We start from the raw sequence: 19,717 nt of genomic DNA, 5'->3' as shown, positions 1-19,717 counted from the left end.
GAACGAGCGCTGACGGTGGATTTACGCTCGCGATGACGCTCGAGGGGGGGAGACGCGGTCGATGCCGTCGCGCGTGGAGTTTACTGGTGATGGTGTTGATCGCGTCCGCGCGCACGCTGCTCGCGAGCGCGTTTGAGATCCCGGAGGTGGAGTGGATGAGGCCGAACGTCGGGCACGTGGGGGGAGGCGAAGTCGTCACGCTCTCGGGACGAACGTTGGCGAGCGTGCGAAACTTACCCGGGGTGGAGCTGACGTGTAAGTTTGATACTGAATTTGTTCGCGCGTACTACGTGGACGATGAAACGGTGAAGTGCACGGCGCCGGCACACACGGAGGGGTTCGTTAACGTGGAGTTCGCGCTCAACAACGAAACTGGGGACTTTCTGAGGACCAAGGGGTATCAGTTCGTGGGAGGTGCGAAAGTGGACGCGTTAACCTCGATCTATGGTATCTCTGGAGGGGTCGTGGACGTCATGGGTGCCGATATGCACGTTTCTCAGTATTGTCGGTTTGGTGACCGCACGACGACTGGATACATTGTTTCCTCCGGGTTGATGCGTTGCGAATCGCCCTCAATCGATATCGGCACCGTATCAGTTGACGTTTCTCTGACGGAATCCAGCTTCTTTGAGGCGTATAGTAGCGTGCAGCACGTTTACATCGGCGAACCGTCCGTTAGTCGCGTGAGTCCTTCCTTCGGGACGAGCTCTGGCGGTACGACCGTCACAGTGACTGGACAAAACTTTGCACCAACAAGTTTGTTACGATGTCGGTTCGGCGCAGTCGAGGTGACAGCCGTTTGGCAAATGCTCTCTACCTTGGAATGTACGACACCGGCGACGGTTACGGAGGCAAAGTCGTTCGGGGTGTCGATGAATCAACGGGATTTCACAACCTTCACAAAGAGTTTCACTTTTGGCCCGAGTCTCACCGTAGACGCAATCTCACCATCACAAGTGTCCACGGCTGGCTCTTCGCACGTGTCTATAACGGTTCCAGGCGTCGTATCGACTCCAGAGCTTACGTGTAGATTCGGATCACGCTCAGTCCCGGCTGTTCGTAGCGGCGAGAATATCGTGAGCTGCGTTGCCCCAGCCATGGTCGGTTTTGTGACAGTTGCCGTGGCGGCAAATGGTGAAGATTTTATGTATTCTACCGCTATCTGGGATCGTATGCAGCTCGAAATGAAAGAAATCATAGAAATTACTAGAATCGCGCCCAGGTATGGCGCTGTAGGGGGTGGGACTTTGGTTTACGTAGAGGGGCAGCATTTGCTGCAGGACAATCCAGTCTGCCGTTTTGGTACAATAAACGCGGCTGCGAAGTTAGTGTCATCAGCGCTGATGATTTGTGAAACGTCAGCTATGCTCGAAGGCGCTTACACTCTGGACGTATCGGTTGTAGCAACCTCGCCAGAGGTTAACATGAAGCCCCAGTTTTTGTTTGACCACCCACCAGTGGTCACGGCTTTGTCTCCTTTCATGGGTTTGATCGAGGGCGGGACCACTGTTACGGCCGCGGGACACTCATTCAGTGATACGCATGATTTAGCGTGTTATTTCGGATCCATTGGTCCGGTTGTGGGCGAGTGGGTTGCCGAAGATGAGTACAGATGTGTGTCCCCAGCACACGAGAAGGGACTCGTGAATTTTGATGTTGGCATGTTGAACGAGTTCGGTGCCATGTTTGCCGATGGTCCGCCGATCACTTTCCTATACGCGGATGATGCCAGCGTAACAACGATCATCGATAATCAAGATGACACGGCCACGATAACTGGTGATGGATTCGTTCCAGGTCAGGATGTGTATTGCAATCTCGGCAACGGTGATGCCCTCGTTCCAGGGGTTGTCCTTAGCGATGGTTCTGTGCTCTGTGGTTTGCCTGAAGACAACAACGGCGTGGATGAATACGATATTACCATCGTGGATAGCAAGGGAAACAATATCGTATCGACTACAGATGCAAACAACATACTGACGAGGAAGGTACAACTGAATCACCTGAGTCCCATGTTTGGCCCTGCTATCGGAGGGCTCATCGTCACCGTCAACGGAGATCATTTTTCACCAACTTCGTTGTGTCGGTTTGGTACCCTAGCTCCATTTCCCGCAGTATTTATTTCGACCTCTCAAGTTGTGTGTGAGGCGCCTAGTATGGAGGTTGGATTTCATGATCTAGCGATTTCAAACAATGCCTTTGACTGGAGCATTCCGGGATTACCGTTCGAGTTTATAAACACTTCGTCATCTGTTCTGACCGCAGTGTCTCCCTCGAGTGGGACCACTCAGGGGGGCACGATCCTTGCTTTTAGTGCTCAAGATTTACGCACGGATATTGTAATTTCGTTCCGGATCGGCACCATACTGAACGTTGCTGGTAGGTGGCTGGCAAAGAATCGTGCGACATGCATCTCCCCGGCACACATCACTAGTGTCGTCCCAGTGGAAGTGTTTCATCACGATACTGGATCTGCAATCAAGCTGATGAACTCGGCGATCACTTACGAGTATAAAGAAGCCTTGTCATCGCAGCAGTCATCTCAGAACGCCTTTGTGGCCACACCAGAATCAGGATTTTTCAGTGGTGGTGTTGCGGTGACGCTTCATGACAGTGGCTTTTACGGAAATGATCGCACGTGCAAGTTTGGATACACGGGATCAAACGCTGTCAAAGTTTCTAATACGACCGTTTGCAACGCGCCTGCATCAAAGTCCGGATTCACAGTGATTGAAGTGTCCATGAATTCACATGACTTCATCACTTACGGAGTGGACTTTCAGTACGTGACAAAACCAAGACTCACAAGCCTGGCTCCTCATACCGCACCAACGATAGGCGGTAGTTTAGTGTACGTGCATGGATCAAATATGATGTGGGGGGGTTCAAATTATAGCGTGTCTTGCGTCTTTTCCGTAGGCGCAAGCCGGAGAACGTCTGAAGTTCATTTGGTTTCTTCAGCCGTTGTCATATGCACCACACCAACTGGTGAGGGTGATGTTGATGTTCAGCTCCTTTACAATGATGCAGAGCGGTCGACGAGTGTGGACCTTCGTTATGAAGCATTGCCCGAGGTCGAGACCGACCACCCAATTGCACGAGGTGTGGAATTTGGCGGAAGTGCAATTGAAATTTTTGGTGACTTCTCCACAGACTTGGGCGTCATGTTCTGTCGAGTTGGTACCATCTCTGGCATCACGCTCACACATGGATCTTCTGAAAGAGTCGTGTGTGTGCTACCGGCTCATTCTCCTGGGTTCGTCAACGTGACAGTCACTATGAACAATCGCGATAGCGCATTCAATTCGCTTTCTTACGAGTATTTCGCGAGTATTTTGGAAGTTACCGATTCACAGCGCGCATCAGTGTGGTTAGACGGTGGATCTTTGCTTGAAATTCCCTTGAATTCGTCCGGCATTCGTCCGGCATTTTCTATCGAGATATTGTCAATCGCTTGTGTATTCAATCTTGACCCTGTCCTTGCTAGCGTGGGATCAGATGGTCGAGTTCAGTGCCTTGCACCGGCTCACAGCTCCGGTTTCGTCGCCGTGGGCGTGCATGTTCAGGACGTGAGCGTATCTGGATCATTCTCCATGCAAGTGATGTATGAAACGACCGCTCAAGTTAGGGCGATACATCCTCATGATGGCACAAAAGGCGGCGGTGAAATTGTCAAGTTGACCGGCGAACACTTCAGCGAGCCAATGCAGGACAAGTTCATTTTCGGTACTGCGGAGTTATCGACAGGAAAGTTTATTTCCAGTGCTCTATGCTTTGTTGAGCAACCGCAAAGCAGTGCCGAATCGGTTGTGCTCAGTTTCCTCTCGCCTGGATCGTCGAGTCTGAACGATGACGAATTCAAGTCAACTGGTTTGGTCTTTAACTTCTTTGAGGAAGATGACGCCCCACTGCATGTGTTGCCTGTCGAAGGCAATGAGGAGGGAGGCGGTATCGTGACGGTTTACTACGCCATCGAGCGGTACCAACAATCGTTCGATTACACCGCCTGCAAATTCGGTACCATCGGTCCAGTGCTTGGACAGTTGACTGGCACTGGACTGGAATGCCATGTTCCGTCGCACAAACTTGGCGAAGTTGAGATGTTTGCTAGGCTCTTTGGTGAGATGTTCACTCGGACCGTCCACAAATTCACGTATCGCGAGACAATTGAAGTGGTGTCTTCAGCGGTTTATCCATCATTCGGGGCGATGAGTGGTGGATCCTCGATTCGAATCCTTCACGAAAATAGTACAGGTGTGAGCGTGAAGTGCCACGTCGCTGGATTATTCGTTGACTCAACACTCGTGCTGCCTACGCCGAGCCCTTACGTTTACGTCTCGGAATGTATCATGCCTCCATACACTCCTGGATTCGCTCAAGTAACTCTGGGCGCGGCTCCTGGTAAAGACGCCGATGACGCTCTATTCTTGTTCCAACCCGAACCTTACTTAACGGTCTCTTACCCGACTTTGATTAGCAACACGGGCGGCGAATTAGTGACGGTAAGTGGTGAAAATTTCTTGCACAATTTCGATCCTGCGACGGGATCTGAATCGGTATTATGTTACTTTGGTGATCAAAGCATGGTCGCGCAAGTGCATTCGACGGCCTTCATTTCATGTGAATCGCCGTTCTTCTCTGAGAATGAAGGTGATGTCGATCTTCACGTTGATAATGGCGGGAGTGCAGGCTATGATGAAATGATGTCGATGCCCATTCGTTACTTGCCAGTTCCTACGTTCGTGGATTTTCGGGAAGAGTTCGTACCCTCTTCGGGTGGAGTCGTTGTGCAAGCCAACGTCGTGGCGTCTACATCGACACTTGAACAAACGCTGGATACCGCATCCGTGCGAGTTGGTTCTATAGGCCCTTTGCTCGGTAGAAACGCTGGCACGAGAATTGAGTTTGTCGCCCCGGCGCACTCCCTGACAGACTCTATTCGAGTATGGCTTGCCTCGCATTTATCATCGCCACACTTCACACACTTCACTCTGGTTTATGCAGAAGAAGATTTCGAAATCATGGATGCCGTTCCTGATAGAGATTCATCTCAGGGCGGTGCGCGCGTCACACTTGGGGTTTTGGCGCATGAAGACAGTTATCCGTCAAGAGGTTGTATGTTTGGATACACTTCCGTACCAGTCGTTCAAGGTGAGTCGAACAACGAGATATCGCGTTGCACAGGAGGAAATCGTTTCGCATGCGTTACGTATGAGCTCACGTGCATCGTACCGTCGCATTCCATCGGTTTCGTTGAATTACGAACGATCGGGTTCGAAGGGGCAGGTGTTTCCTTTGAAATGTTTGTCTCACCCAGCATAACTGGCTCCATTCCCTCTGTCGGTGTTGACAAAGGTTCCTCTGTAGTGCACGTTTCCGGGAAAAATTTGCACAACTCTGATTACTGTCACTTCGGCGTGGACAAAAGTGATGCAATCCCGATCTCATCTGCTTTGGGTGTGTGTACATCACCAACGTACACCTCGCTTGAGCCGGGGACTTCAACGCTCGTGTCGCTTGGAGTCAGTCCGCGTGATAACCCTGACGCGATTTCGCAGATGGATGCCGCGTTTCAGTACGTTGACGACTATTTCATGGTACCACATCCTGAACAGTATCTTTCGCCCAACGGAGGTGCTCGCCTCACAGTCGATTTGGTCAACTTGAACGTGGCCCGGAACACTCCTGCTGCCGCCGAGATATTCTGCCGCTTCGGCACCATCGGCCCCATACTTGCACTGGAACAGGGTGAAGACGGGCTTCATGTCACGTGCGTATCTCCTGCAGCAGTTGAAGCCACAACGATTTCCGTTTGGCTTACTCACAACTCTCAAGACAATATGTTCGTGAGTGACTTTGTACACGTCACATCATTCCCGTTTGACATGCGAGCTGTGCTTCCTATGAGGGGGATTTCAACAGGGGATCAGGATGTGCGGTTTGTCTCTGACCCGCCGTACGTTACCAACCCAGCAGACGTGCGCTATGGGTGCAAGATAAACGCGACCATGTTCATGGAAGGTTCTCTTGCAAATGTATACACAGGCCTCTGTCGAATCCCATTCACTGACGTTGGTTTCTCCGTCATAACGTGGATGGTTGCAACAGATACTTCTGCGCACGCTGAGTTTGAAATTTTTAAGCAACCAAAGATCGCCAGTATGCATCCGATGCAAGGTCCAACGAATGGTACAACGCTGGTACACGTGAGCGGAGATAATCTTCACGAGATCGGCTATTGCTACTTTGGCACTCGTAAGTCGGATGCGCACATCGTCTCAACATCTGTTGGTGTCTGCGTCTCACCCCCGCAGTTGAATGCGGAGGTTGAGGGCGCGGGTATGGGTCTTCGGGACGACAGCACCATGATTTCCCATTACGGTACACCGTTCTCGTACGTCGAAAACTTGGCTCTTAAGAGCCTATCTCCGGAATCAGGCTCTGAAAACGGTGGAACAACACTTTCCATCTCAGTGAGTGGCTTGCAGGACAGCGTGCGTTACAGTTGCAAAATCGGGACCATCTTCCCGATTACGGCGTATGTGACGCAAAGCAACGTTGTGACGTGCATCACACCAGCCTACAATATGACTCTGGGTCCCCCAGAGGTGAGCATTTCTCCGAACAACCGCGATATAGTATCAGCGTCGCCGCCGCTGATGTACTATTTTCGAGTTCCGCCGACGATTTCGGGCATCGTTCCCAAAGTTGGTTTGAGCGGCAGTCGAAGTCCAATTTTCATCACAGGATCGAATTTTGTCAACTCTTCCACCATGGTGTGTCGCTTCGGTCGAGAGCTCACGGCTGCGACGTACTTATCTTCGCGATCAGTGCTATGCGTAGCGGGCTTGGAGCAGACCGGTACTCGCACCGTGTTTGTTGAAGTTTCTGTGAATGGTGTCGACTTTTCGGACAGTAGATTGTTGTTCCATTTCGCACAGTGTCCTACTGGATCATACTGCCCCGGGAATGAACCCGTTTTATGTCCACGGGGTGCGTTTTGCGATGGTGGAAAGAATTTCACACTGTGTTCGCCTGGGAGCTTTCAACCGAGAACGGGTCAGTCCAACTGTCTCCCGACACCAATTGGATTCATTTCTCCTGACGCGGGCGCGTTTATACCAGTTGTGTGTCCAAAGGGTTACGTGTGCGATACAACAGGCCTTGCGATTCCAAACAAGCTTTGCCCTCCTGGTCACTATTGCTTAGAGGGCACGAGAACGAGTGACTTTACCAACTTCGCCGTCGCCGAACGACCTTTACCATGTCCATTTGGGATGTACTGCACCGCTGGCGTCGTCTCAAGTGCAAGTATTGTGCACAATTTCAGCACTCCACAGCAATGTTACGCGGGCTACGTATGCGAGCCTGGTTCTATGACGCCGCAAGGAACTGGTCCGTGTCCGCCCGGTCATTACTGTCCTCCCGGGCAGCAACTTCGATGCCCAAATAAGGGGGTGTATTGTCCCGGAGTTGCCAACACAGAGCCAAAACCATGTCTCCCTGGGGAATACAACTCCGAGTACGGTCAACAGACGTGCAAAAAGTGTCCGAAGGGAACCATTTGTCCAGGTTTCGCCCGTGAACTGCCAGAAGTCTGTACGCCTGGCTTTGTGTGTGATACTGAGGGTTTAGCCGTCGCCGGCACGCGCTGCCCTGCGGGTCACTACTGTCTGGAAAACACAGTAACTCGTGATCCACTGGCAGTTGTTGACGAAGAAAGTATTTTGACCGCATCCCCGATTCCGTTGAATAAGGAGAACTTTCGACCAAAGCCCTGTCCTCCAACAACGTTCTGTACAGAAGGAGTGACAACAGACGTAGTGCTGGAAGGTTCGTTTAAACAACCACAACCATGCAAGGAAGGGAGCTTCTGCGAATGGGCCACAGGTGATTCTACAATTGTCTCTGACTCAGCACAGGACGTCTACAATCCGATGAGACCGTGTCCTGCTGGCCATTACTGTCCAAAACGGACGTATATTCCAATACCCTCTCCACGAGGTTCTTATACCTTTGGTGAGGGAAACACAGCGGCGGTCACGTGTCTTCCTGGTACGTACACTCCATACGAAGGCTTTCAGGAGTGTCTCAAATGTCCTGCCGGTTATGAGTGTGTCGACGAAGGAACTTTCAAGCCGACTGCCTGTCAACCCGGTTACTTCCGTTCGGCTCGAGATCCGATCGCCTGTCGCCAGTGTCCGAAAGGGACTTGGTCATCCGCAATCGCTCTAACTGAAGGTTCCATGTGCATTCCATGCAATCCCGGACTTGTGTGTGCGATTGACGGTATGAGCAACAACAAACCCCGAGGTTCAGGAACGCTGGCAACAAACGTATATTCTGCTTTCTGCGACGCCGATAGTGAGTCGTATGATGCCAACAGGTGCATTCTAACGCAGCTTGATCCGGATGGCCAGGCAGAGTTGTGTCCAGAAGGCTACGTGTGCGATGCGCGTACGTCGATCGCTGAGCACAAATGTCCCGACGGCTACTACTGTGGATACGGCACGACCCCCGAAACTCAATTCAACAACCTTTGTCCTGCTGGTTATTACTGTCCTGCGGGGTCTGCTTATACAACGCGACAGCAGTTCCCATGCCAAGCGTGCTTCTTTTGCAACGAAGGTACTGGGCAGGTCCTTGAACGTTGTCCAAATGGAACTCAATCGTCCCCACTGGCAAAAAGTAAGGAGCAGTGCTCTGCCGATCTGATCACCTTTTGGAGAATTAATCCTATTAGCTTTGACTTGATCGAGAACATCTTTGAGCTAGTCTTGAACACCACCACCACAGTAGGCACCGAAGAGCAGGACGCAAACAAAGTGGCACAAACAGTGTTCGAAGATCAGCGTCGGAAGCTTCTAGAATCAGCTTCTGCACCGGCGCCTGATCCAAACGTTGATCCGAACGCAACGGACCCGTTCAATTATATGGGGATGGGAGGCTGCCAGAATAAAAACTGGCATCTCTTACAACCTCAGTTCATCAAGGCGGACAACAATATCAACGTCACGGTGGATGAAGAGAACATCCCTCTAACAATGTTCACACTTCCCAGAGGGCACACGGCAAAAATTAAATTTGATTGGCGTAGTATCGATCCAGACCTCGTGTATGGCGATCACTTCGAGCTATTGATCTTCACTGATCCAGCCGTCCGTACGACAAAATGTGCTGAATCAGAGTTCAAGACTGTGCCTTGTCCACCATGGGATGTCGGTGACGGCATTTCCTGGTTGGACATGAGAGAGATCCCAGGTGCAGAACAGGAACAGAAGTGTCCACCATCGCAAGAGTCACTCGAGTTACCGTTCTGGTTCAACAGGAATAACGACGGATCTACAACTGGATATAACGTTGATAATCCGTCGTGGGGAACTTATGTTTGGAAGACTGGCATGCACGAGCTATCGCTCCACGCTAACGATGATTTCCCGTTCAGAATTGAGGTGCGCATGCTACACGGGCTGTATCAGGCTGAGAACCGAGCAAGCTTCTTGAACACGTTCTGCATTGACGTTGAATACCCTAAGCGTGGCGATATAGAGAATCCCACGTTCGCGTTTCATGCGATATTACCGGCTGAGATTGACGAAGAGTTCCAATCTCCACTGAACTCCCCATTATCATCTTCACTCCTGCGTTCTGTCTCGAATGATTACTTCAATTGTGCCAATATCAATCAAGATTTGGGTTGCAGACGTTCGGATTCACGTGTCACGCTCGACTACAATAGCACTTATGGTGCTGAGTGGAAAAAGTTTAAGTATTTGAGATGCGGAGATACACCTGGGACCTGTTCCAATGCGACAGTGCTCGGCGCAGATGTTTCGCCGAGTCAGAACCATGTGAATCTCACCATCAACCACATAGAGGATTGGGTGATCACGGCCGAGGATGGCCAGACAGACGAAACAGTCGAAGTATCGCTTCCCGATGTGTATGAACAAGAGAAGTACCTACTCAATGAGGGGTTGTGGACATCAGGCGCGGCGCTTTTTGCGGTTGACTACTTGCCGTTCTTCTCTGCGTGTCGAGGATTCGATAGTCATATTTACTTGGCCCATGTCACTGAGACGGCGTGGACGCCGCTTCAATTTGACGATGAACGCGAATTCGTCAAATACGGCGAAGCAAGCTTCGTTGATGAGTTAGAAACCATCCCCATCGATCCGTACTCGCCGCAAGTCCAAACACCAGTCGCCGATGAAGTGAGTATCACCGCCCAATGTTTCTACGAGGAAGCCTTTACGGAGCCATCGGCGAAGAAACGTTGGTACGAGGGTGACGGTGATGTACTCTTCTACTTGACGGCTTCAGCCGAAAGTCAAGAAGCTCTGTTCGCAGCGAGCATCATTGCTAATGATCAAACAGAGCCACCTGCGTCAACAGCGCAGTATGAAGCGGACATCAACAACCAGCTCAACATTCCCGTCTCGTTCGAACCGGCTGAAGGAGTGGTTCTGGCTGCAGGATTGATCCCTACCGTGATCGATTTCGATATCTTCTATTTCCAGGTCAGTAAGAAAAAGAAGCGCATCGTCACTGCTGTGGTCACCATGGATGAGTACGTGACAGCGAAAACACATGACGGCACATACACACTCAATATCAACTTCGCCGCTATGACTTGGTTCGATTTGGTGAACGCATTTGCGTTCGACTTCTTCTTCTACTTCATCCTATTCCTCGCGATTGGTGCGTTGGCGGTTGTTTTCGTGTTCGCTGTGCTCGTAGTAGTTCGTATGTTCACACTGCTGAAGGATCCGCCCAAATTCCGTTTCCTACCGTACCTCCGAATCGTCATCGGTCCTCCGCTGATGGGAGTATCGCTTGGAATGGCTCCTTTCATAGCGGCTCAGTTCATTTTCCAATCAGCGTTCTCTATGTTCCCTCTCCTGGTTGAGTTCCCGATCAATATCGATGATTTCGGCCGAGAAGGTGATCCGGCATTGCTCGCACAGATTCCGAAGGCCACGACGGGCCGCTACGGGGTATGTTTTCTCACGGCCAGTATGTATATAATGGGTTGCTGTGCAGAAATCATGATTCCCGGTGAAATCAAGGATGAAGAACAAAAGGAGTTGGAGGATGAGCGATACGTCGACGAGGTGATGTTCAAACCAGAGGTCTGGAAAAGAAGCCACTTTGTGTTGCTCAACTTGCTTGTCAATGTCACCAACGTTCTCATCATTGAGTTCTCATTTACGGATACATTCGGAGCACAGTTCTTCACGATTTTCTTCCTGCTCAAAATTTTCCACATCATTCTTGAAATGCAGGTGGAAACTGCCTTGGGTGAAGCCTTCTTGCTCGCCCCAGTGTCGCTCGTACTCGGTTCATCAGTCGGTTTGGCTACAATCGGCGCTGATGACTTTACTGATTTCACGCTCGGTTTCTTTTTCGAGATGATCATGGGCATGGTCGAATACGTGTATTTAGACGCTTTCATTGCATGGTGCGCGCTTGTCTTACCGAACAAAATCAACAAAATGGTAGACTTTGTCCTGGAGCTCCTCCCATTCTCATTTGGCGACGATGACATTGAGGAGGAGCCAGAAGTGGATATAGAGGACACGTTGGTTGAAGATTTGATGGGTTTCCTGGCGTCATACGGCGGAAACGCCGCGGCCTTGTGGATGACGCCTCCTTTCATCTTTTTCTTCTGGCAATACAATGATTCGCTGAGGTTGTCTCATCAGTATGGCTTCAAGAAGAATGATCTTTTGATCTATTTCTTGTTTTCTGTTGTCATCATCCCGTTCCAGATCATCATGGACGTCTTCACGTTTAATATTCAGGAACTTTTCCACGGTTGGAAGGTCTATGAGTACTTGAAGTATGCTCGATACCGTTTCGTCAATCGCACCGCGAGATGGAAAGGGCTCGAACAAGTATACGATGAATCGATCGATCCAGGTCTTCGTGCCATTGACCAGATGTGCTTCTCAAGTCAGTTTTATTTCGTGCTCGCTCTCGGAGGATCGGGATCTTTCCTCTTCGTGCTCGCCATTTCTATGATGCTGAGATTTTCATATAACATGTTCGAAGACATTCTCTTCCTCCCTCTGGTCATCATGGTGCTTGCGGGTTCGTACATTCTCAAGCGTATTTCTCTCATTCTCGCAGACCGTGTTGGGCTTTGGACAATCACATCTTCTATCACCTCGGGCGAGATGATCATCGAAGACGACCTTGAGGAAGACTTCGGCGCCATCTTCGCACCGAAGAGCATAGCGGATAAGATGAAAGCTGTTCACGCTGCCGAGGGAGGTCAAGGAGACTCTGTGGCGATAACCACGGCGGAACTCACGAGTGACTACTTCCGTCACTTGTTCATGTCAAAGAATAGAGATTGGGTGATCGATCAGCTGCAAGAAATCCTTTCTCCACGCACCGCACAGCGCTTGAAACTCGGTAAAGCGGTGCGTCGTAGACAGAGGGCAGGAGAAATTTCTGATTCGGATGATGACATGGAAGATAATTTCGGCGAAGTGCACCTCTCTGAGCCCGCCGCAAAAGCAATGCGTGCATGGGTCGCGCACGCCGCCGCTCGAGCAGCTGGACGCGGATCCCACCTCGGTATGCTCTCTGACACGTCTGAAAGCGAGGCAGAGGCTGCTTTACAGCGATTCCCGCCGATTCCCGCCCTCTCTGAGGGTGCCTCAGCAGCGATGACCGGCTGGCTTGCAGCCGTCAAGCAACTTCGAGCAAGCAGGCAGCCTTCGCCCAGGAGCGCTGCTTTTTCGTCAACTGATTTCTCATCTGAAAGTGAGACCGAAGCAGATGCCAGATTCTCCTCCGTGAAGAATCTTAGCGAGACTTCAAAGGGGGCAATGAAGAGCTGGCTGATGAACGCTAGAGAAGCGCGTGCTCAGCTACCACCCGCACCTCAGGAAATCACCTCAGATGATTCCAGCGAATCGTCTTCGCTCTTATCAAGTGATTCTACCCCAACTGCAGTGCGCACGACTTTGTCTTCAACCGCCACCACAGTGATGGGTGGCTGGCTACAAAGTGCGCGAGCGGCAAGAATGGCTGCACCAGCGAGAGCTCCTCCCACCTCAAGTCAAAGAGCGCAGACCACATCATCCGATTCTGACAGCTCTATTCTCGACTCGAGCGACCCAGAGCTACCATTCGACGCCACGCGAGCGGCTCGGCCGACAGCGGCTTCTCAAGGAGCAATGCACGGTTGGCTTTCGTCGGTACGAAGCGTGTTGACGGGCAATACTTCAACACGGAACGAAACTGATGACATCGTCTCCGACGAAACATAAAATCTCATTTACAACAATACAGCCGATGCAACTGATACATGTCGGCATAGACCAATTTAGCATCCATAGATTTAGCCCTTAGTTTGGTGTGGTGCAAACTGTACTAGTAAATCCATTAACCATGTTCGGTGACGTCGAGCCAGAACAAGCATTCTTGGTTTGGATCGAGATCTATCTGCACCGATTTCGTATTGATCTGCCGATGTCCTCTCCAGTGTCGCACGACACCCTGTACCCGCGCTAGGCTTCCAACGCGTATCTCCTTCGCCAGCGCCGCGGCGCCGTCTGCCGCGCTTGCGATTCCGAACAAGTCTGAGCGCTCACCCGTCGCCGCGTCGCCGTCCTGCATCCACACGACGCACTCAACGCAACCCGTGCCGTCGTCCAGTGTAAAGATAACCTTTGAATCTTTCCTCGTTCGCCTCTCGACCACGTATCCGCACACCTCCACTCTCCGCGCTATCGTCGTCCCGACCTTTCGCCGCAGCTCGTAACACTCGCTCGCTCGCTCGCTCGCCTCCGCCTCGCTCACCTCTTCCTCCTCGAACGTCAGCTCATCCGCGCGTAAGATCTCACGCACGAAACACTTCGTCGTGCACCAGAACGACTGTCGCTTTCCCAGGGCGCGCGCCTCCGCCGCGTCGACGCGTCGTCGTCGTACCTTAAACTCTCGGTCGTTGCCCATCGCGTCCTCGTCGTCGTCATCCATCGAGCCCGTCGCTCCTCGCGCGCTCTCGGTCTCGTGCGATGCCGTCGACGTCATCGCTCACGTCCCCGTCCGAGCGCTGCGTGAGCTCGCGCGCGCGCGAGACGACGAGCGCGAACGACGCGCGGTGAAGAGACGATGAATGCAAAATCTCACGCTCGATCGTCAGGTCTCGTCGCGCGCGCTCGGGCGTCGCGCGCGGCGTCGGAGACGTCGATCGACGGCGTAGGGAAGTGCCCTCGAGCCGGAACGAGCGCGATCGTGCGCGCGTCGAGCGCTCTTCGGACGACGATTGAAAAGAGACAAAATCGAATGGCGTCGTCGAGTGAACCTTCGAGCGACGCGCGCGCGGAGGCGCGCGAGGGAGACGCGGTCGCGACGGAGACGCAGGTCGTGACGGGGACGTCGTCGTGGGGGGACTGGGGATCGTTCGATTACAACGCGATCGCGACGCAGATTCAGAGTCGAGCGAGCGAGGCGCTGGGCGAACTGGACGTGCGGGCGGTGGCGGAGCAGATTGCGGAGCGAGCGAGCGAAGCGGCGCGAGAGCTCGAGGCTCGCGCGGACGAGGCGTTTGGCGTGAGTGCACGCGCGCCGGGGGCAACGGGGACGGAGGGTGATGCCACTGCGGCGCAGGCGACTGCACCGACGACGTCGACAAAGGTTGTTCCCGAGCCAAAGGTCGTTCCTAAGTCCATCCCCGAACCCGCGATGGAACCGGAGCAGGAGGAAGAGGAGGTTGAAGACGAAGAGGAGGAAACGATCGAACCGGACGGTGCCGCGGAAAGGCTGAAAACGACGCTTAAGGAGCTCAGATTTGTGAAGAAGCAGCTTGTCGCGCGAGAGAATGAAATTGCAAGACGAGCTGCGCAGCGCGCATCTTTGGACGCGGAGCAGGAGGCGTCCGCGGAGCGTGCGGCGCTCGCGGAGCAGCAGCTCGCGGAGACCAAGGTTCGGGTGAAAGAGTTAACGGAGCAGTGCAAAGTATTGAAAAAGAAAGCTGATGCCCAGGCAAGCTTGGATATGCTTGTCAAGGAGAAGGATGAGATTATCAAAGAAGTCATGGCGGAAGGAGAGGCGCTAAGTAAAAAGCAGGCCGAAATGGAAGGAATAATAAAAAAGCTGCGAAAGGAGCTCAGAGAGCGCGATGAGCTGCATCATGGCTTGAGCGAGGAGACGAAGACAAAGAGTTCCTCGATTGAAAAGCTTTCCGCAGACTTGAAGAGTGCGCGTGAGGAACACGCAGCAGAAAAATCGCACCTATCCAAGCAGCTCAACGAACAGAAAGAGTATTATTTATCCAAATTAGCGCAGGCCAAGGAAGAGCTCACGGACGTCGAGGTGAAGGCGAATCTCGCACAGAGTGAAGATTTAGCAAAGGAGCTAAAGATGGCGCGTGAACGCGAGCAGAGTCTCCATGATCAGGTGTCAGATTTGCAGCACTCATTGCAGCGTTCGAGCGCAGCTTTAGAGCGCCAGGAAGAGAGGTTTAAGAATGATCTCGCCGCGGCCGAAGAGAGGTGTCAAGCCGCTGAAAGTAGTCACGAGGAATTGCTGCGTCGAATGCCGGAGAGCACGAGGCCGCTGCTTCGCCAGATTGAGGCACTGCAATTGCAAGCGGCGGAGAATACTGATGCTTGGGCCGCTCTGGAAAAGACATCCGCTGCGCGCTTGGCCGAGGCTGAGATGCGCGCCGAGGCTGCAGCGGAGCGCGAAATCGCGGCGAAGGATCGGCAAATAGCAATCGTCAAGGAGAAACAAGCCGCAGACGAGCGCATCGAAAAGCTTCAGGTTGAGTTGAGCTCGTTGAAAGTGGAGCTGGAGGCGCAACGTGCAAAAACGTCAGCCGAGTCTCTGAAGGCGGCCAGATTTAGCGAGTCCTTCGCGGAACAGGAAGGTCGCATATCAGCCATCGAAGACGAGGCGCGAGAGCGGGAGAATAAAGTGAAACAGTTGCTTGCCCAGGAACGAGGGAAGCACAAGCAGCTCGGCGACACGTGGGATCGCGAGCGCGCTGAAATGCTCGCAAACGCAGAAAAGTTAGAGAACGAGTTAAGAGCCGCTCGTGATGACGCACAATCGCTCCAAACCAAGCGTGGTGATGACTTCGGCGCTTCTCAACAGTCTACGCAGCAACCGGCGGCTATGCTCACTGGCGGCGAAGCCGGCTTGAGTCTGGCGGTTCGAGATACGTTGGCGATGCTGAAAAGCCAGCTCACCGCGAGAGAAACCGAGCTCCAAATCGCTCAGGATCAGATAAAGAAGCTTGAGCAAACTCGCGACTCGCTCGCGAACGAGCTTGTGAAATCTGAGCAACTTGTCGACGGCGGCGGGGACTCTGTGAGCATCAAGTCCCTACAGGCACAGTATGCCGCCGCACTGGAAGTCATCGGGGAGAGAGACGAGGAGTGCGACGAACTTCGCGATAGGATTCAGCACCTTCGCTTGATGCTCGACTCCCAAGCCAGTCGCATACAGAGCCTCGAGGCCGCGACGACGTCTTTGGAGAACGAATTCCATCAGATGGACTCTCGTTGAATTATGACTCGACGGTTTTCCATTTTCCACCGCGGCGGTTCATTCCACGTATAATACATAGTAAAACCCCATGTAGTACGAAACGATCCAGAAAACGGTCTCCATCTCGAGCTCGTCGCTCCTCTCGCGCACGAGGGCAAGCGTCGTCGATCGACTCCGCCTCTTTCGTCGTCGCGCGGGGTTGCATAACACCCAGCATGGCCACCAACATCAGCAAGAAGCGCAAGGTACGCATTCTGTACCGCGTTCGACGGAGAAGCGCGTCGCACGTCGCGCGTCGGTGCCACGAACGCGACGTGTGCTCGCGCGCACAGTGACCCTAAATCGGCGGATCGGTCGTACGCACCGTCGCGCTCGGTCCGCCGACGCGCTCGTGTGGGACGAACACGCGGGATAAACTCGAGAACACGTCGACTGACATTATTTCTCATCTCTTTCACGTCATCAGTTCGTCGCCGATGGCGTCTTCTTCGCCGAACTCAACGAGATGCTCGTCCGCGAGCTCGCCGAGGACGGGTACTCCGGCGTTGAGGTTCGCGTCACGCCGATGCGCACGGAGATTATCATTCGCGCCACGCGAACCGCGAACGTGCTCGGCGAGAAGGGCCGACGAATTCGTGAGCTCACGACGCTCGTCCAGCGACGATTCGGTTTCGCCGAAGGCACCGTTGAGCTCTACGCGGAGAAGGTGAACAACCGCGGGTTGTGCGCGATCGCCCAGTGCGAGTCTTTGCGCTACAAGCTCCTCGGCGGTCTCGCCGTGCGACGGTACGTTTGTTGAGATGTGTTCGCGTGAATTGTTACGATGTTACGAACGCGCGAGGGAGATCCAGGCGCGACCGGCGACGTGCGAGTCGAGGCGTTGAGAATGGCTTGCCTTAAGGCCCTAGGGTCTCAGTGCGAGAGCGTCTTCGAATCTATCCTCGCGCATCCTTCTCGAATCGTCAAGTGAAGCGCGTTCTGTGTTTCGAGAGACTGACCTTACCCTCGTTATCGCCTTTTCGTTCGTTCGCAGTGCGTGCTATGGCGTGCTTCGTTACATCATGGAGTCTGGCGCCAAGGGTGCGGAGGTTGTCGTCTCTGGTAAGCTTCGCGGCCAACGTGCGAAGGCGATGAAGTTCAAGGATGGTTACATGATTTCTTCCGGTAACCCGGTTCGTGACTACATTGTGTCTTGCACCCGTCACGCGTTGCTCCGCCAAGGTACCATCGGTATGCGCGTTAAGATCATGCTCGACCACGATCCGAAGGGCCGCGACGGCCCGTCCACGCCGATCCCGGACACCGTCGTCATTCACACTCCGAAGGAGGACGAAGACATGGCCAAGCCGTACGTTGGTAAGGAGTTGGACATGTAAGTGGATACTTGCCAGTTCATTCATGTAGGTGTGTGGATAAGCTTGTGGCGATAGATGGCGAGCCGCGTCGGGCGGTGAGCTTTTAGAGGAGAAGTGTGTCGTAGTGATTTGTTTGCAGTAAGAATCACCGTATCTGATCAAAAATACGTTCGTTAAGCATCGTGTTGAATGAAAATGTCACCTAGCCTCTAACGTTTCCCCAGGACTGACTTGGCAGCTTGTGGAAGGTGCTTGACAGCGTTCTCGTCTTGCGTCTGAGACATCAACTCAAAGAGCGACTGCTTCTTCTTCGGTTCAGACGCGTCCGCCTTCTTCGTACTGACGTTCCCCGCGTTTATCGCACCGAAAGATCGCGCATCGTTCTCTCGGCCGATTTCGCGAAACGTCGTCGCCGGCATCGCCTCATCCCCAGCCCACTGGCTCTGACTCTCACTGCGACCGAAAACGTACGAACGGCTCGCTTGGCTGTTACCAAGTACCGGTCCGTTTGCCTTCGCGATTTGTCTCTTCTTACCAAGAAACGTCTTTGACGATTGACGCGAGAGCATCGCGGAGCTTCCGGCGCCGATTTGGCTCGACGTGCGAGCTAAAGACGCAGGCACTGAGCTCGAGCGAGCAAGAGAGGGCTCCACGCCTTCCCAATGACGAGCTTCCTGTGATTCATTGAACGAGTTCATCCGACCCTTCACAGCGGCGTAAATATCCTGACTGACGATGCTCTCGAACGCGTTCGGAAGCTGTGATTCTTGCGTGCCTGATTCTTGAAGTGCACGGCGTCGAGCGGCTTGCTCACGCCACTCGCCATCATCGTCATCAGACAACTCAACTGCTTCTTCGGGACGCTCGATCACTGGACCGTAGTCCATTTCTTCGTCAGAGTCATCATCACCACCTTCGCGTCTTTTTCGCTTCCACTCGTCTTCGGCGTCGAGCAAGCCCTTCTTGCGCTTGAAGCCGTTGGCAACCATTTCCTTCATTTGTTCCAATTCAGCGTCGTCCGCCTTCTGCTGGTCCTTCATGAAAGCTCGTTGACGCGCGGCGGCGCGACGTTCATCTTCATCTTGCTCTTCACGGAAATCGATACCTTCGGCGAGCTCGTTCAACTCATCGTCGTCCATGTTGTCGTCATCGTCTTCATCCGAGGTGTGCCCACCATCCTCTGACATTTCTGCCTCGTCTTCAAGGAATCCTCCAACAGCTTGCGCGCGGGCGAGCTTCTTGTTCTTCTTTCTATCCGCCTTGATGAACTTCTTCGCCGCCTTACGCTGCGCTATCTTCTCTTCCTCAGTCATGTCTTCCTCCTCGGATAAATTTTCAGATTCGCTTTCGTCCTCTGAATCATCAGATTTCTCGTCCTCTAAATCGTCAGATTTGTCTTCTTCGTCCTTCTCGACGTTTTCGACGAAGACGTCGGGGTCTAGTTCCTCAGTCCGCGCCACGTTGGGCACTATCTTCTTCGTCAACATCGCCTTGAGCATTTCGTTGTCCTCGTCGTCATCGAAATCGAGCTCGACTGCATCCTCGTCATCTTCGGACTCAGCGACTGCCGTTGGTGAGTCCGAAGATCGCCATCTCCAGCGCTCGCGCCCACATCACGTAGGATCACCTGGACTTCTTCGAGTCCACTTGCGCAGGTCTGTGCGCAATCATGTGCGCGCCGACGACGAAGAAACACCCCAAAACGAGCGTACCACCCAAGTATCCCGGGAGGATGACCGAGAGCTCTGTCCTGGGGAACAGCCTTAAAACTGGGTGTCCTTCGTCGATGAGCGGCGTCACGAGCGCCCACGCGGTGTAATAGACGAAGGCGACGGTGAGAAAGGCCAAAGCCG

The 19,717-nt window shown here is 53.1% G+C and overlaps 5 protein-coding genes across 5 annotated transcripts; 3 read left to right on the top strand and 2 right to left on the bottom strand.

Moving 5' to 3' along the window:
* Positions 1-32: 32 nt before the first annotated feature.
* On the top strand, positions 33-13,283 carry OT_ostta04g01300 (Insulin-like growth factor binding protein,N-terminal; the record flags this gene model as incomplete). Its single annotated transcript, XM_003075046.2, has 1 exon — positions 33-13,283. The coding sequence occupies one exon, from the start codon at positions 33-35 to the stop codon at positions 13,281-13,283; it is 13,251 nt and encodes a 4,416-aa protein (XP_003075094.2).
* Positions 13,284-13,398: 115 nt separating this feature from the next.
* OT_ostta04g01290 (OB-fold nucleic acid binding domain, AA-tRNA synthetase-type) lies at positions 13,399-14,046 on the bottom strand (the record flags this gene model as incomplete). The annotated part of the gene is made up of 1 exon (XM_003078619.2): positions 13,399-14,046. The coding sequence occupies one exon, from the start codon at positions 14,044-14,046 to the stop codon at positions 13,399-13,401; it is 648 nt and encodes a 215-aa protein (XP_003078667.2).
* Positions 14,047-14,301: 255 nt separating this feature from the next.
* On the top strand, positions 14,302-16,527 carry OT_ostta04g01280 (TATA element modulatory factor 1 TATA binding; the record flags this gene model as incomplete). The annotated part of the gene is made up of 1 exon (XM_003078617.2): positions 14,302-16,527. One exon carries the CDS (start codon positions 14,302-14,304, stop codon positions 16,525-16,527), a length of 2,226 nt encoding a protein of 741 aa, XP_003078665.2.
* Positions 16,528-16,724: 197 nt separating this feature from the next.
* On the top strand, positions 16,725-17,885 carry OT_ostta04g01270 (Ribosomal protein S3, eukaryotic/archaeal; the record flags this gene model as incomplete). The annotated part of the gene is made up of 3 exons (XM_022984448.1): positions 16,725-16,754; positions 16,976-17,295; positions 17,543-17,885. The coding sequence occupies 3 exons, from the start codon at positions 16,725-16,727 to the stop codon at positions 17,883-17,885; spliced, it is 693 nt and encodes a 230-aa protein (XP_022838719.1).
* A 188-nt stretch (positions 17,886-18,073) lies between these two features.
* OT_ostta04g01260 (Dolichol phosphate-mannose biosynthesis regulatory) lies at positions 18,074-19,717 on the bottom strand (the record flags this gene model as incomplete). The annotated part of the gene is made up of 2 exons (XM_022984447.1): positions 18,074-19,405; positions 19,518-19,717. Coding segments are annotated over 2 exons (1,532 nt in total), but the record flags the coding sequence as incomplete, so codon positions are not given.

This window comes from Ostreococcus tauri (genome assembly GCF_000214015.3).
Source record: "Ostreococcus tauri WGS project CAID00000000 data, contig chromosome 04, whole genome shotgun sequence".
In the NCBI taxonomy this organism is placed as follows: Eukaryota; Viridiplantae; Chlorophyta; class Mamiellophyceae; order Mamiellales; family Bathycoccaceae; genus Ostreococcus; species Ostreococcus tauri.
The sequence above is the reverse complement of the archived record's forward strand: the minus strand, read 5'-3'. Positions and strand labels throughout refer to the sequence as shown.